We start from the raw sequence: 16,613 nt of genomic DNA, 5'->3' as shown, positions 1-16,613 counted from the left end.
CAGCTGTGTTGTTGACGTCATCCGAGGGCGCCGGAAAGAGAGCGCACTTGGGCAGCAGCTGAGCTGGCTGATCGCTCGGCATCTTCTGTTGGCTTGTCAAGCGCTTTTGGGTGCTTTGATAGTAACTAGAGGGAAGACACGCCTTTACGCATCGCAGAGCTTTATTTCTCCGAATTACGTAACTGTCAAGACAACATTGGGAAGATCTAAACGGACGACATGGATTCCGCCAATCAAGGTAAACAAAAACAAGTCAATCAGACACGACACACTGGATCGATACAATAACCGCTTAACTTACACGTTTATGGCGTACTTTAGAGCCAAATCAACCCAAATCGGCACGTGACTCTTCACTCTCAATAGCCTTATCTCTGGATCCCAGCGTGGTGAATGTGTCCTGGTCAAGGGGAGATCGGGTTACTTCTCTAATGCATAACAAAAAACATCGAGGCTGAGTGCAGGTGTTTGCGTTACAACCATTTCATTCACATCGAAATCATAGTTGATATTTGGGAAATGATTGTTCCCTTTCTCTGTGTTTGACGTGTGCGCTTGTGGCGTGGCGATTTTCAACATAGATTTGGGATATTATCATTAAACTATTAGTAAAGACAACACCGCTCCTTTATCTGTTGTGACACATTATGTGATTGTATTTAAAGAGGCAGTTTAGGGGCAGATTACATGTCTCATTAATATAGGTCAGACCCACGTGACCTCGCTTTCGAGCGCTGTTTGATCAAACCTTTGAATTGTACACACTTGTGTATTGAATGGCTGAAAAATAAATATATAAACACTTAATATAACAAAAATACACTATGTGTTATATATATATACCAATAAAGCCCGACTATTACTTTTAACTCACCCTCAAATGCAGCTGAGATTTAGCGCCTCCAATCGGGCCAATAATGCAATGTTCTCCTGTTACTGTATTGTCGGATCTATCAAATTTATGGGTCCATATCTGAAAAATGCTACATTTAAAATGTCTATAATTTTACATGGTGACAGCCTAATGCCTTGGGAATAAGCCCCCAGTGTGACCTTTAACGCACCCTTAAAAAGTCAGGTGAGATATAGCGCCTCCAATCTGCCCAATACTGTCAAGGCTCTTCTAACTGTTGTCTGTGTCCATGACTTTACGGTACAGTATAGTAACCAACAATGTAATGACTGTATAAATTCAATTCAATTAAGTTCATATTTATTTATAAAATACTTTTCACATTACATGTTGTTTCAAAGCAGCTTTACAGAAAATGCATGTTTTGTTACAACACCACAATAGTCTTTTATGAGATGATATCAGAAAGCACAGTTGGAAGATGCAACAAATTACAGTATTTACAAATATCATATATGCAGTTAAGCAAAATGCACGTGCATTTTAAAGCAATGACAACTTGATCATTTTAGTATAATCATCCAGAGTTGATGTTCTGGAGTCCTTGGAGGGGTAGGTGTCATCTATTCAGAGGTGTTGGGTCATGTGAAGTCTTCATTAGAGGATCCAAGCTGGAGCTGCACGATCTCTAGTTACCTTGGGATATTGACATTTGTAACAATTGTTTGAATTATTATTTGTTTTAATTCAGTTGATTCATTAAAGGGGTCATATGACATTGCTAAAAATAATTTTTGTGTGTGTGTATTTGGTCTAATGAAATGTGTTTATGCAGTTTAAGATAAAAAAAATCTATTTATTTTCCACATACTGTACATTATTTTTTCTCTTCTATGCCCTCCCTTTTTGAAACGTGTAAATTTTTACAAAGCTCATAGTTCTGAAAAGCGAGGTGTACTCTGATTGGCCAGCTATCCAGTGTGTTGTGATTGGCCGAATACCTCAAGAGTGTGACAGAAATGTTACTCACCTTACCATACTGTGATGACGTGTGTCCCTGCATGACAAGACAAAAACAATAAAACCCATTACAAACTAGGCATTTGTTGCATCTAGTGGTGACATAATTCTGGATTCTAATGACTTATATTGTCTTTTTATGCATTGTGTTGAGAGCACACCTCGCTTTTCAGACGGATGAGCTTCGTAAAAATTGATGTGTTTCAGAGAAACAAAAGTGTACAGTATGTGGAAAATAATGTGTGTTTTTGTTTTTTCTTAAACCGCATAAACACATTTCATTACTACAAATACACAAACTAATGTTCTTTTTTTAGCAGCATCATATGACCCCTTTAAAACACATGGTCCCTAAGTTGAGGTGATGACACGTTCAGTAATTAAATAATACTGTAATCATATTGTATGTGCCTTTACATCTTTAATGCCCAATATTGCTGATATTTCAGTGCAAACATTGGCCATTAAAAATGTTAGAAAAAAACCCCAAACAAACAGAAAAACCACAGGGTCCTTAAGTTGATCGTGAATAAGAAGAAACAAATGCAGAAGCATCGCGGTTTTAAGGTGGAGCGGATAACGTCAATAAATAGGATAACAAGCTGGATTCAGCCTCGTTTTCTGCTGTTTATGCTTTTACGTCTGACTGCAAGTTAGATAAAATGCTTGTGTGAAGAGTGAACATAAGTTCATGGTGACAGGATAAATTACATAATTAAATATTATAATATAATTTAACCTGTGGTGATGAATTTACAATGGAAAAGTTTAGTCTGGGTGGACAAATCGAAGGATTAGAATATAGCCAATAAGCTTTATTTATGTCACATTGATAAATCATTGCTACTTGCAGGTGGTATTAGGGCGGGGCATTATAATTTTAGAGAGTATCTGATTGGTCAAAAATCTTTGTAGTACAGGTTAAGCCAGCAGTATTTTGGTTTTATTTTCCATAGACTAAAATGTAAAATTTTAAAATATCTGCTATAAGTGAATTTTGTCAGTGTATGCTCTCAAAACTAATACATGTTAGTTACAGTGCAATTTCTTTCATCAAATAATTTTTCTGTTGTGTTTTCTTGAAACAACTTAAAGAGATCAATTTATTTGTATTGTTTATTCATATAATGTTTTAAACAAAAACTTCTCACTTTTTGCACTAAATCTTTTAAATCTTTTATTCTGTTTAATGATGCACTTCATCTTTAACATATGTCATTCTCATCCTTCCAGACATCAATCTGAACTCTCCACATAAAGGCCTGGGCTCTGACTCGCTCTCAGACATGCCTGAAGAGACGGGGGCGGCCGCTGTGAGTCCTGGGACTCTCCCTCCGGGTCTGACAGAGGAGGAGGCCGAGGAACTGAGACTAGAGCTCACCAAGGTAAACACCTACAGCCACTGCATGACCAGGGCTTTGATGATGTGCTCATCTTCTCCAATATGTCTTCAGATTAGGGCTGTTTAATTGTTAAATCAGCGTGATTCATTATAAATCAAAGTAACACATACAATCATGTTATTCAGTTATTGTTTAGTTCTTTAAAACAAATTGTGACATCCTCCTTTTAGGTTGAGGAGGAGATCCAAACCTTGAGACAGGTGCTGTCGGCTAAAGAGCGCCATGCATCGGAGCTGAAGCGTAAACTGGGCCTGAGCCCCCTGACCGAGCTCAAACAGAACATCACCAAAAGCTGGCAGGACGTCCAGACCTCAAACGCGTAAGGATGCCTTCCTTTACATGTCCTGCTTACTCAAACCCCGGAGGTAACAGGTTCTGTCTTCTGGGTTGCCATATGCAAAGTCGAACCCTTAACCTCTTTCACAGACCCTGCAGGAATGACAGTGATTTGACATAATTCAAAATTTCGAACTGAAAGGGTTTGTTGAAGTGGCCAATGGGTAATGACTCTGCATGATGGCAGATGCAAGCTGGTTCCATCAGTGGAGGAATTAATTTCAAACTAACCAGCTTCAATGTGCTCTCCTCCAGCTCACACACATTCCTCTCTATTTATGCTGCTGGAAATCTGCCTAAAAATAAAGAGTCGCAGGTGTCCAATTGCATTTTTTGCAGGATTGTACATTACAAAATGATAGCATTAGAAAAAGCTCTTGAGTGCCTGTTCAGGCAGCGGAGATGACTGTTGTTTTCAGTGTATATTATAGATGGGCATCTATGCCCTCAGCTGAAAGTCCTTCAGTGTAATGGTTTTATCAGTTGAACAATGGCAGTCTGGTTTCAAAGGGCTCTGTGGGAGGATTGCAGTCGACTCTGACATGAATCACCACCATTCATTGTGTTCCAAGCTGGAGCTCATGGCCATTGGTTTGAGTGTGACTCTCAAGATCTTAGACACACAACAGATGTTTGCTGTTTTTGATCCTGTAGATGGAAAAACTGTGTCGTATTTTACAGGACTTTTCTGAGATGTTCCTGGTTGGTACCTTGGCCTCTTAAAAGCCTGAGGTTGGGTGGGCCAAGACTGGCTTGATGTGAAGTCGATTACTATTTTGGTAGTCTAAACATGTTTTAATTTTTTTAATGAGTTTGTCGTTTAATGAGTTTAATCAAACCTGTTATTAGTTTAGAATAAAGGGCCTGTTTTTTTGTAGGATCCAGCCCTGGTTTTTACATTTACTAGACATTTACTAACAGTATTTTAGAGGGTGGCCAATAATGGCCCCTTTTTAACATTTCTGGAGTTTACAGAGATGGGTAAACTTATAGGTAAATATGAGTCTACTGCAAATACAATTTGTGCTCCAATAGCAAAATTGAAAAAAGAAATCCAAGATAACCTATTTCCAACAAAGGGAATAATATGAGGCATTTACATGATTATGGCAGCCAGAAGAGAGAAATATATAACATTTACTATCACTACCTCAGCCATTGTATTAAAAACTCCCTTGCAACAGTATTAAATAGTTTGTGTGTGTGTGTATGTGTGTGTGATTTAACGGCAACAAAAATTACAACTTGAAAAGTATCCATACTGTTAATAAGATGTCCGTTGTCCATAACATTTATACATGAATGTGAGTACTTATTTTGCACAGTATCTACTCAAATATTTTAAAATTAGCCACGGGCAACTCAAAATGGCCAAATATAGCAGAATAATAGCCAATTATTAGCCTAGCCAATCTTTTAGTCTGTCAGTACTTCAGTCCATGGAGTTATTGGTTTGTAGTCAGTCAGAGAGAGAGTTCTCAGTAACACTATGTCATTCTGCTCTGCTCTAGGCAGCACATAGTCACATTTGTGTTTTTTAGCTATGTGGCAGTGTCAGAGAAGCTGGGCCAGTGGAATGAGAAGGTTACGGGATGTGATATGTGAGTGTTTGACCACATCGGCATGTATTTGCATTGAATGCATGCACTCCTCACCTACTCTCGACCTGTCAATGAGGAGCATTTAAACACCCGAATCCAGCGTGTTTCAGAAGGAGACCTAACAAATCCATATCAAATACAGCCTAACACTGGTCTGTAGCATTGACTCTAACCTGCTGTACAGTCAGTGTACATGTTTATATGCCCCATTAATTCTCCACACTACTAACTGACACATTACATAGTACTGAAAGACAAAGGCTGTTTATAGAAGAAAACTGGATCTTAATTGCCACGTGATGAAGGCTAGAGGTATTTTGCTTTTTAGTTAAAGGGGGCGTCTGAAATACTGAATCATATCTCATCATATATTTTAGACTCTTTCTCTTTTCTTTGTCCACCCATGCAAGTAGTAATTCTCCATCTCTGCAACACTCAAGAACATACATCGCTTCTTTAAAAGTTCCTCTGCATTCATGTACCGTGTCTGAATCATCAGCTGTTCACATCCTTGCCTGTTGAAATGATTTGTTTCTATAGCAGCGCTGCAAATGGAAATCGCTACATTAATGCACCTCTTTTATACTACGGTTCAAAAGTTTGGGGTTAACTTTTTTTTTTTTTTAATGCATTTGAAAGTTGGTTCTCAAGCACACCTGTCTGCATTCATTTTGATCAAAGATTTTGTGAACATTTTCGTATATTTTAAAATGTCAGTTATTGCTGTGATGCAATGCTGATTTTTTTTTAACATCGTTACTCCAGCCTTCAGAAATCATTCTAATAAGCTGATTTGATTCTGAAAAAAACATTTCTCATTATTATCGATATTAAAAACAGTTGTGCTGCTTAAGATTTCTGTATTTTAATGTTGGTTCATAATATTTTCAGAATTATTTGATGAATATAAGTTATTGCTGTCACTTTGAACACATTAATATGTCCTTGCAAAATAAAAGTATTAATTTCTTTAAAAGAAAAATCATACTGACCCCAAACTTTTGAATGGTAGTGTATTATGTACTTTTATAAAATATTGAACAAAGAAGGCACATTAGGTTGCTCTAACTATAATAAAACTTCATATCAAACAGGTTCTTTGCTACTACTAACTGTTGAAGCTGCTGCTATTTCGCTTATTTACAATCGTGTAAAGTTGCCAAGGTCCTGTGTGGTTTTCCCCTGGGTCCCATGACATTTAGTGGCAGTCCTGATGTATTTGCGGGTTCATAATCCTGTCAGACAGGCTGCTGGTTATCATGAGTGTGTGAGAGGTCTCTCACTTCCCTCTTTACACACTGTTGCAATCCCATTCAGACAGAAACATCTACAGAGAGGGCATATGTTTAAGGAAAGTCTTGTCAGGTTCAGATGAACGAATGCCACGTCTGCAGCAGTGCTGGCCAATTAATGCTTCCTTTGTGCACTTGCTATAGTCATGAATATTACATCCAGATCCACTTTGCAATATCCTCTGCACTTAAATCATGCTACTTGTTTCCCAATAACTAAGGTGGTTTGTAATGTCTTTTTGACTTTCAAGATTTGCTGACTGTGACTTCTTGTGCTTGAAAGCTCCAGTATACTCACACATTTTATTCAAGCACACAAGTTTCTCAAGTTAAACCCCAAGAGTTTGTGTGTTTAAGAAGGATGTCAAATAAACTGGTGTTGTTTTTCTCTGGCTGTGCATTTTACTAGCGCTTGTGTTCTGTTTGTGAGGCAGCGTAATTGTACAATCACAAATGTAAAAATGAAATGCGTTATGTGTGTGTTTATTCTAGCACGTTGTGATTGTGAGCGTGGAGATTTGAATGTATTACCCTGTTCGTTTGTACTGTAGATATCTTTCAGCTTCTGCCACTCTGGATGACATTTCCAGCTCTGAAGTGTGAGTTACTTCATTCTTTACATTCATTGTGTGTATTTTAAAGGATGTGTTCTGCTATTTTAAGGTCATGAAGGGTTAAAAGATTGTTTTAAGGTGGCTTGACATGCTCTGGATTTTTTATTATCGGGTTATTAGATAATGCAGTCTTATATTGCGTTATAAGAATTGTGAATTGCAATTTCAAGTTTGGAATCTGTACTTTTTTTTTTTTGTGTCCATTATGCTTACCAAGGCTGCATTTATTTGAAAATACTGTTATATTGTGAAATATTATTACAATTCAAAACTGGAATTTGATAAACGTTCATATTTTCATATATTTTAAAATGTTATTTATTAATGTGATGGAAAAAGCAGCATCATTCCTCCAGTCTTCAGTCACATGATCATTCATAAATCATTCTAATATGCTGATCTGCTACTCAAGAAACATTTAAAATTATTATCAATGTTGAAAACAGTTTTGCTTAATGTGTTTATGGAAACTGTATTTTTTCATGATTCTTTATTTTTCACGATTCTTTGAATAGAAAGTTCAACAGACCAGCAATAATTTGATATAGAAATCTTTTGTAACATTTTTACCATAACATTTTTTATCAGTTTTACTTAATGTAGTGTGTCCTTTCTGAATAAATGTCATTTTCTTTCTAAAACAGAATCTTACCCCATACTTTTGAATGGTAGTGTATATCAAGAGCATTTCTTTCTCATTTGATATCCAATGAAACGGCGAACAACATTTCTGATGACTTTAAGGGTGTCTGACTGGTGTTTGTTATCTGAGGTTTAGGGACATTAAAGAGTTCCATGTGATTTATTTTTTTTTTTTAAATATTTCTCTCTTTCTCTCCCCACATCCTCTTCTCTCTGCGTTCGTCCTCTTACAGGTATAAAAAGACTCAGGAAACGCTGACTCAGGCTGGACAGAAGACCTCAGCCGCCCTCTCCACCGTTGGCACGGCCATCAGCAGGAAGCTGGGAGACATGAGGTAATGTACAAGTCAAAATGTAGTACTCTCTCTTTTTTTTCTTCCATTTAAAAATAACAATGTGATTCTGCAGTCAATTAGATTCACATCCTTTCTTTAACTTGCAAATGTTTTTATTTAATTTACCATTTTTCTTGGGTAATATGAATTAAGACTAACACACTGTTCCTGGTTAATGTCCAAGTGTTTTGTCGAACTAAGCAGTTCTGTTGTGTCAAAACAATTAATGATTTATCCTAAACTGCATTTATCTGTGTGTATGTGGCATATATTGGATCCTCATCCCATCCCTTTGATTTTATTCATTCTATCTTTGGCTTTGTTTAGACAGGCGGCAAAAATCCTACTCATAATCATTAATCCTTAATACAGAAAATAAAAGAAATATACAATCCAAACAACATCCATACGAAATCACAATGCAGACAAAAGATTGGATTTGAAACTGAATTGGATTTGAATACAGTGTGAACAAAGCCTTCATGCATGCGTTCCCTCAGTCCCTTCTCTCCCTGGTTATGGTCCACTCTTTTGCATGCGTCATATCCTGCAGCCATTCATTATCATCTATGAAGCCATCATTATCCATAATGAGTGTTAATGCAGTGTGACCACAGTCAACTATATTTAACTGTAACCGACTGTTATACTCCTCATATGATGAACAGAAGCGCTCCCTTACCTCTTTTCCTGGCTCCTGATTCACTTTACTGCATATACTATCACTTTCAGTCATTAACATCTATCCATCATAACACCCCCCCCCCCCCCCCCCACACACACACACACACACACACACCATTGATTGTTTTTTGGTTCACTTGGCTGTTCCCTGTATTCCTCAATATCAGAACAATAATTCTCATCATTTGTTCTTCCTGCTTGCTTTGGTCATGCGTAACACCCGACCTGATTGCTTTTGTATTTCGCTTTCTTTCGAAACGCTGCCCTTACAGAGCTCTTCCTTTCTCTAACTCCTTTGGGTAAGACTGATTAATGTCATCAAAGAATTTACACTTTACATAGAGCTCTGTTTGTAATACCAAGCCCATTTAATAAAAAATATAATTATAATTTTAATGTAATATTGATTTTAATGTTATTTTAGCTCCAAAACCCTGCTAATTCTGATTCGTACCTGCTTTTGCATGATTACGGTGCTATATCATGTGTGAACATATGTGATTTTTAAAGATCAGAAGTTTGAGCAGTAAATGTCACAGACATACTAGCAGTCTTTGTGTGGTGTACTCCAGCTGATCTCTCTGCCTTGCGTGCTGTCCTGTTTGCTTGCTAACACACACAACTTTTTCTCCTTTTAATGCTTTCGAAGTAGCAACTACTCCATTCGCCATTCAATAAGTATGCCAACTATGAGGTAAAGTACTAGGGTAAACCACTGCCTCTTGATTCAAACCGTTTCGGATTCATTAGACAATAAAATATCAGATTTTCAAATGATTATTAGTAACAATTCTAAATTGTTTAAACTGCTGGATTGAATATTTTCATAAAGCTCGATTATTTATTTAGGTATTTATTTTAACCTTTTATCAGCCAGTTACTTTACTAACTCCACTTGCGCATGTCTAATTGATCGTAATGTTTCTTCTGCTATGAACTCTGGGATTAATGTGTGTTTCGTTAAATAGGAACTCTCAAACCTTCAAATCATTTGAGGACAAAGTTGAAAACATCAAGGTAAGGCTTCACTTTTGAAACTGGGTCAAATACACAATGCTCATTTTTGGCAGATCTGTTCATTTATTCAGAAATACATCTGATATATTTCAAATATTGACAAAGACAAAAACGAGCACATTTGTCCATCAGATCAAAGGCAAGCGGTCCAACCATCGTGCAGAAATGGGTCTCATATACTCAACAAGGCTACATTTATTTGATAAAAAAAAATAGTAAAATTGTAATATTGTGGGGAGGGGGTTTAATTTAAAATGACTTTTTTGTATTTTAAAGTGTCATTTATTCCTGTGCTGACAAAGCTGTATTTTCAGCATCATTACTCCAGTCTTCAGTCTCACATGATCCTTCAGAAATCATTCTGTCATGCTGATTTGGTGTTCAAGAAACATTTCTTATTATTATCAGTGTTGTAAAGAGGGCCCTTGAAGTCCCTCAATGCCAATTTTCCCCTCAAAAACTGAATTTAAAAAAAAATAATACATGTTTTACTTTATAATTACACCAGATGATTTTGAGTCGTTAAATGTAAACTTTTGTTAAAAAAGGATATAAAAGTGTTAAAAAACCATATTACACAGACATGACTATGCTGTGTAGAGCATGTCTAAGAACTTGACGCATGCTTTTTAAACTTGATCTTAAAATGATATTTCCCTTATCTTGAACACTCGGTGTCCAGCGTGTCTCTTAATGGTTCTTCTGTTTGTGTGTCTCAGTATAAGGTGGTTGGAGGCAAAGCCAATGGTGAAAGTGTCCACTCTCCGAACGAGTCCAACCCGGTGCAGGACAACGCTCCGTTCTGAACCCACCCTCTTGATTTAAACACTCATCTCATTCTTTGTGAATCCTGACTACACCCACACTTCCGTTCTCCCCTTCTCTCTCTCTCTTGTTCTGTCTGAATTCTTTCATCCCTCCTTCCTTTGACACCCCTTCACCTACTGCTAGCATGTGCTTGCTCATCTCACTGAAAACACACACGTAGTACAGATTCTGTTATCATGAAATCATCACAAGTTGTACAAAAGAAGAAAATGATTAATCATTTTGTATTAGAAACTATTTTACACTGCTTTGCATAATGTTTTTACATAACTTTTATCTATATATGACTATAATGGAATACAAATAACTATTTAAACAGTACTGCCTAGCAGCATTCATCAAGCGGCAGACGGGTACAAAATACACAGTGAAGAAACATTTCAATCTCAAGGGGGGAGGATTTTAGACCAGTAAAGAAAAGAAACTTGCTGCTGGTTTCTATGCTGCTGAGCATTCAGTTGAGTTGTTTTTTTACTCTCAGTACGATGTGAAGTGATGCTTTGCTGTACACCTGGTGAATGTCTGACCTTACACTCTCACTCTCTATTGCATCGCTGGCAAAAACGTCACATTAACTTGTTTTTTTCTTTTTCTTTTTTTAAACTTTGCCTTTTCTTGCTCTTGTTCCGTTTTTTTTCTTTTCACTGATGGGAATGTTTTATTTATGCTGTGTTTGTCGGGAATCTCTTGCCTTTGCTTTGTGCCATGCTGTGTGTACCAGATGCCATACACCTTTTGATGCCAGAATGTTTCACACACACAGACTCTCACGTCACAAAGATCACTGTTCAATTTAAGAACTAAAAATAAAAGTTACTCTCACTTACACAAAATGTCAAATGGCGAGTAGGTCCTGCTAAGTAAGTTAAATGTCTTTTGTTAGAGGAATTTGTTGATTTCTAACAAAAGACGTGAACGCTAGTGTAGTCTGTATGGTAGCACAGTCACTTTTTACCTGAAAGATATTGGAATATATTTCATTATAAGTAAATATAATCTTTTATTTTGCTTAATTTTGTTCTATCGTGATATTTTATTCACTTACATGGGTGTCAGTTGGTGGCTTTGTTTCAGTATATTACACAATGATTACCTGCCTCATTGTTTGAGATGCAAGGGATTGCACACATTGGACTGATGCAGATGATGAGATGCCAACTAAGCCATGTGTAAAACGCCATAGAATTATGTGGATACACCTGTAGTTCTGCAAACGGTGAAAAGATGACGTAAGATCATGAACGTTCAGAGGGAAAGGACTTTTTTATTATTATTTTGAGTAGTCATTTTGGGAGTTTGTTTAGTGAGGCACCATATAGCTTTAAATTTGCGTTATCTGCCTAGCTGTTCAGATTTAAAGGCACAGATTGTTTTCTTTAACAACAACAACAGTGGTGTTATGCTTCATTTATTTTGTCAGTTATTTCTATATCAATAAAGCATTCGTTCAAGTGGCTTTTGGTTTGTTCTTTTCTCTTCCTTTCATAATGATAGTGACATAAATCTGCCAGGAGGTGGCAGTACAGCACGCACTGGAGAAGACGTGCTGAATCTACAGGCTCTTTGCACTTTGGATGCAATTGTTTTACCATTTGTTTTATTTTTGCATTTAAATATATAGAGAGAATATGAATTTTATTAGTAAACATAAAGTTGGATAAAATGTAACATTTCCTTTTGATCCAGGGCCTTCAATCAAGTTTGGTATTTGGCCCTTGGATTCAGTCTCTCAACCAGCCCAGGCGTCAAAAGCTTGATTTTATAGTAAACACCTTATAATAGCCTTTTCATGACCTGCCGTAACGTAATGCATTTTTTTTTTCAGATTTCTTTTACCATTTTAATTAGCTAATAATTAGAAACTCTTTCTTTTTCTTTTTCTCTGACCCACCCAAGCTCAATACGAATATAATATGAACATCAGTAAAGAAACGAAGAATAAAACTATTCAGCTTCTATTATTCCTTGTTTGTGTTCCCCAAATCGTCCTTTATGGCTAAAAAGCAAACAGTCTTCAGTTTAGAATATGATCATCGGTAGGCAAACGGCTTATATTCATAAGGGTGTAGTCATAAAACGCAGATTATATTCTGAATAACAGCAAATACGCGTTCACGGTGTTGTTTTGTTATGAATGATGAGTGTACAGTTGAGAAACCTCACAAAAACTGTCATTCCCTGACCGGGAATCGAACCCGGGCCGCGGCGGTGAGAGCGCCGAATCCTAACCACTAGACCACCAGGGAATGTCTACAGTAACAACCGCAAAGTCGAAATCCTACCTGATGTTAGACGGGCAACTTTTAAAATCATATCATTGAGAATGGCTAATTTCTATCTGAATACTTTAAACCGGTCGTGGGCCCTATATCTAACCTGGTTGGTCGTTAGCGGCAACAGTGCCCAAAGTTGCCCCGTTTAGCATCAGCATTACGCCTGTTTACTGTCTATGGTTTAAAGCACGAGTCGTTTTGTCCTGGCTGTTGCTGGTTTGATCCGGTTCCACGATGACGATTTTATAGAGGAGCGAAAGGCCACGCCTCCGTCACCAGTGCTTCTCGTCGACGTCATCTCTCGGTATAAATGTAAGCGAACGAGTTGTTTTTGTTAAAAAATACAGCAGCGCTGCCGTATAGTTAAGTTAGACATTTCCGAACGTGGAGGGTCTTATCCATCCAAACTTTTTCAAATGGGCCCCGTCGCCTAGCGTTTTCCCCAAAAGCCTCCGACTGATTTGAGCAGGGTGCTTTAATTACATCAGCACGAGCGGCACAAGAAGGTGAGTTTGTGGTTAACGCCTCATATTTTAAAGGGTGGTCATTGTTTGTGTCGGATAGTCTGATAATAATTAATTTAATCTAACACTATTAGAGTCGTATATCTGTAATAGTGCATTTTTTGCTCACGTTTAAGACAAAAATGTTTGTTTTGTGAACACAGTTGCTGTAATTCCAGTGGGATTAACGTTACCGTTACTGTATCATCATCGTATAGCATAGCCTTCTGAAAAATGCTGTAGGAAGCTTTTTTTTGTGATGAAGGTCTCAAGTGTCAAAATGTCAGTTTAGTTAGTCTTCTTGTTTGGCACTAAACCGTATAATGAGTAGCATTTACAATACCAATGTGTCACCAAAACCATGTTGTGAGAGATTAAATCTTTTAAATGCTTTCTTTGAGTCTGTATTCATTGAAATCCATTCTCAGGTTTTAGATGAGAAGTTAATATCTAGTTGGTTATATTTACCACAGAAGCACTCATGTCTGACCAAATGTCTTCTCACAGGGTTTCCATCGAAGTCCCTGTATACACACGTCTGTAAAATGGCAGCCATCCCAGCTAGTGGTTCCCTAGTTGCTACTCACGACTACTACAGAAGTAAGTTGCCTTTGCAAGTGTTTTACTGTTATAGTTTTATGCAACTATTAATAGTTGACGTTATAAAGAGAATTTGGCTTCTAAGACTGTTTTTTTTTTCAGGGCGCATTGGCTCTACATCCAGTAACAGCTCATGTGGCAGCTCAGAGTACAGTGGGGAGGTTATTCCACATCACCCAGGTGAATTACTTAAATTTCTGTCTCTTTTCACCCCACCCCCTCAATCAATACTTCATTGCAACGGATTTGACAGGAAGACATTTACACATTGTGCAACAGGATTTGCACAGTTTGAATCTATAATCACAGGTCTGTTGAAATGGATACTTGTCTGATTGCCTCAGAGTAATTTGCTGTCAAGGAAATCAGTGACAAAGGACTGTTGCTTAGTCATCTTTGATTGCGCTGTTAACTTTTCCTGACTGCATGCATGCATCGGCCTACATGTCTTTGTTTAGAGACTCTTTAACAGTGATTGTGCCTACATCATTGTATACTAAATCCATTGGAATATTAGACTGGTGGTGCTTTGCTTGTTCTGACCTGTTGTTTAATTGTGCTCTAGGTCTGCCCAAACAGGATTCTGGTCATTGGTGGTCCAGTTTCTTCTTTGGGAAGCAGAACCAGCCTGGGATGGGAACTCTTACTGAGGAGGCTCAGCAGAAGTGAGTCACTGGATTGAGTTTCACCCGAGTTGGCGCATGTAACACGAAGGCCTTGCCAAGTGCTGATGCACACTTAATTGCAGATGCAGTTGCAAATTTTAGATTTTATAACAAGGGGTGATATTTTCACCTCAGTTCCTTAATTCTAAATCCCTTAATCTGATGGCTCTCTGCAGGTCAGGGGTGGTGAGTGTGACCAATGGGCAGGTGACGTGTATTGCCCGGGAAATGGTGATGAAGCAAGTGAGCGAAAGTAGTGATGCAGGCAAGTCGGAGGCGGGGTGTTCTCCTCGTTCCTGAATCCGACACCAGATCAGGACACCAACGCTAGGGGACAGAATCGGCTCCTCTTTTCTTTTTCTTTTTTTTTTTTAAATTCCCCATCCATATAATGGGCTGTTTTAGTACTTTTTTTTTCTTTTTTCTATTTTTTTTGTATTCATAGTTTTATATATATGTATACATCACATAATAAATGGAAGAGCTGAAACATGCAAAAAGAATTTTGTACATTTTTACACATCTGTAACACTGGAGATGTTTTTGTTACTTGTTGTCTTATCCTGTGTTTTTCAGCATAATAAATGGTCTTAAACAGCCCACTACTTCTATTGAGTTTCTTTTAATTTTGTTTTAGGTGTGTATATGTTAATTCAATTCAAAATTCACTTCTTTTTTTTCTGTATTATGAAGAAATTACAAAACCATCGACCCCTTTACAGTTAAGCAAAAAGACCCCCTTTTCCAAAAAATAGGTTTCATAGTTTGCATATAATAGTTTACAGAAAGCTGGATTTCAGAAAAAGTGCAGCAATAATCAAATGCTAAAATGAATGCTGCCTTTTTTTATCCTCTCTAAAATTAATCTTGGAGAGGAGATTCTGTCCTCAATTTATTTGCAGTTATTTTAATGTTTGACATGGTTATGGGGAATTGTGTAAGTGTGTATCATCGTGCACTAATTGGTGTGTTCTAAGTGTGCAGTGATTAAAAGGTGTCCCCTTCTGCATTCTATTCATTTCATATAAAAGAATGATTTGACTATATAAGCATGCTGAAGCTAAATTCAGTGTGTCTGCATTCAAAATGGACTTTGGCAATGAGACAAACAGGACTCTTGGATAGTACACAACAACTGCTCTTTAGTGACATGTCAGTTCTCCTCATACAGAAATGATCCCCAAAAAAAGTAACCGTTAAATATTTTTTAGGAAAAGTTGTTTCAATAAAAAAAAAAATCGCTTTGAGCTCCGCATCCCTTTTGAGTAGAGCGAGCAGCAGGTCCAGGAATAAAGACTTGGAATAAAGGTTTGAAGTGCTCTCAAGAGGAATTAAGCATTTTGCTAAACATTGCGTTCTGAGCAGACAACACCTATTTCATAATTTTTATATGGTTTGTGTACACAAAATAGCACACTTCAAAATAAGCAGTGTGGGTGGTAGAGCAAACACCAAGATAATGATTATTAGAAACAGCCAATATGGAAAATTGCTCAGTAGAGATGACGTTGTACAGCTTTGTTCCCATGTGTACATGGGTTTTCCAGGTCACTAAGTTCTGATGGTTGGCTAGATGCATGGAAAAGCCTCTTTGTGGCATGCTGACTCGGTTCTTTTTCAGACATCATTTCTCCTTTGTTCGCAGCAACAGCTCCCAACTAAGAGACTGTGACAGGTTCAGTGATTGGTAGTTTATAGAAGATGAGAAGAAATTGAATGCACTTTTCATGGCCAGAATTGAGGGATGTTAAAATCTGTAAATGACTAATCATTTTACCCAGTTGCCATATTGGCTATTTCCTATGTAGCCAACAAAAAATGTTCTATGTATTTAAAAGGTCATTAAATGCTGTGTCAAATTAATCTTGAAAAGTAAATCTAACAGTGTTATATGTCAAAACACACATTACAGTTTAGGTTGGTCCAGCAGAGGAGCATGAAATGATA

At 37.3% G+C, this 16,613-nt stretch overlaps 2 protein-coding genes and 1 non-coding gene across 13 annotated transcripts; 2 read left to right on the top strand and 1 right to left on the bottom strand.

Moving 5' to 3' along the window:
• On the top strand, window positions 1-12,081 carry LOC132129425 (tumor protein D54-like). 11 transcript variants are annotated; one of them, XM_059541012.1, is made up of 10 exons: window positions 1-238; window positions 3,107-3,258; window positions 3,447-3,595; window positions 5,154-5,213; window positions 7,057-7,104; window positions 7,995-8,096; window positions 9,053-9,079; window positions 9,430-9,474; window positions 9,749-9,797; window positions 10,517-12,081. In XM_059541012.1, exons 1-10 carry the CDS (start codon window positions 220-222, stop codon window positions 10,601-10,603), a joined length of 738 nt encoding a protein of 245 aa, XP_059396995.1. In that variant the 5' UTR covers window positions 1-219; the 3' UTR covers window positions 10,604-12,081. The 11 variants fall into 11 exon arrangements, with proteins under 11 accessions (XP_059396995.1, XP_059396996.1, XP_059397000.1 ...); XM_059541013.1 differs by having other exon boundaries at window positions 2-238; window positions 9,433-9,474; XM_059541017.1 differs by lacking the exon at window positions 5,154-5,213 and having other exon boundaries at window positions 2-238; window positions 9,433-9,474.
• A 718-nt stretch (window positions 12,082-12,799) lies between these two features.
• On the bottom strand, window positions 12,800-12,871 carry trnae-cuc (transfer RNA glutamic acid (anticodon CUC)). The gene has a single exon. It is a non-coding gene; the product is annotated as a tRNA-Glu (tRNA).
• Window positions 12,872-13,217: 346 nt separating this feature from the next.
• Window positions 13,218-15,271, top strand: LOC132129406 (pancreatic progenitor cell differentiation and proliferation factor B-like). Its single transcript, XM_059540984.1, has 5 exons — window positions 13,218-13,404; window positions 13,909-14,001; window positions 14,104-14,181; window positions 14,567-14,666; window positions 14,843-15,271. Exons 2-5 carry the CDS (start codon window positions 13,947-13,949, stop codon window positions 14,964-14,966), a joined length of 357 nt encoding a protein of 118 aa, XP_059396967.1. The 5' UTR covers window positions 13,218-13,404; window positions 13,909-13,946; the 3' UTR covers window positions 14,967-15,271.
• Window positions 15,272-16,613: the final 1,342 nt, after the last annotated feature.

The sequence above is a fragment of the Carassius carassius genome, chromosome 46 (genome assembly GCF_963082965.1).
Source record: "Carassius carassius chromosome 46, fCarCar2.1, whole genome shotgun sequence".
NCBI classification, from domain to species: Eukaryota; Metazoa; Chordata; class Actinopteri; order Cypriniformes; family Cyprinidae; genus Carassius; species Carassius carassius.
This window is presented reverse-complemented; position numbering and strand designations above follow the sequence as displayed.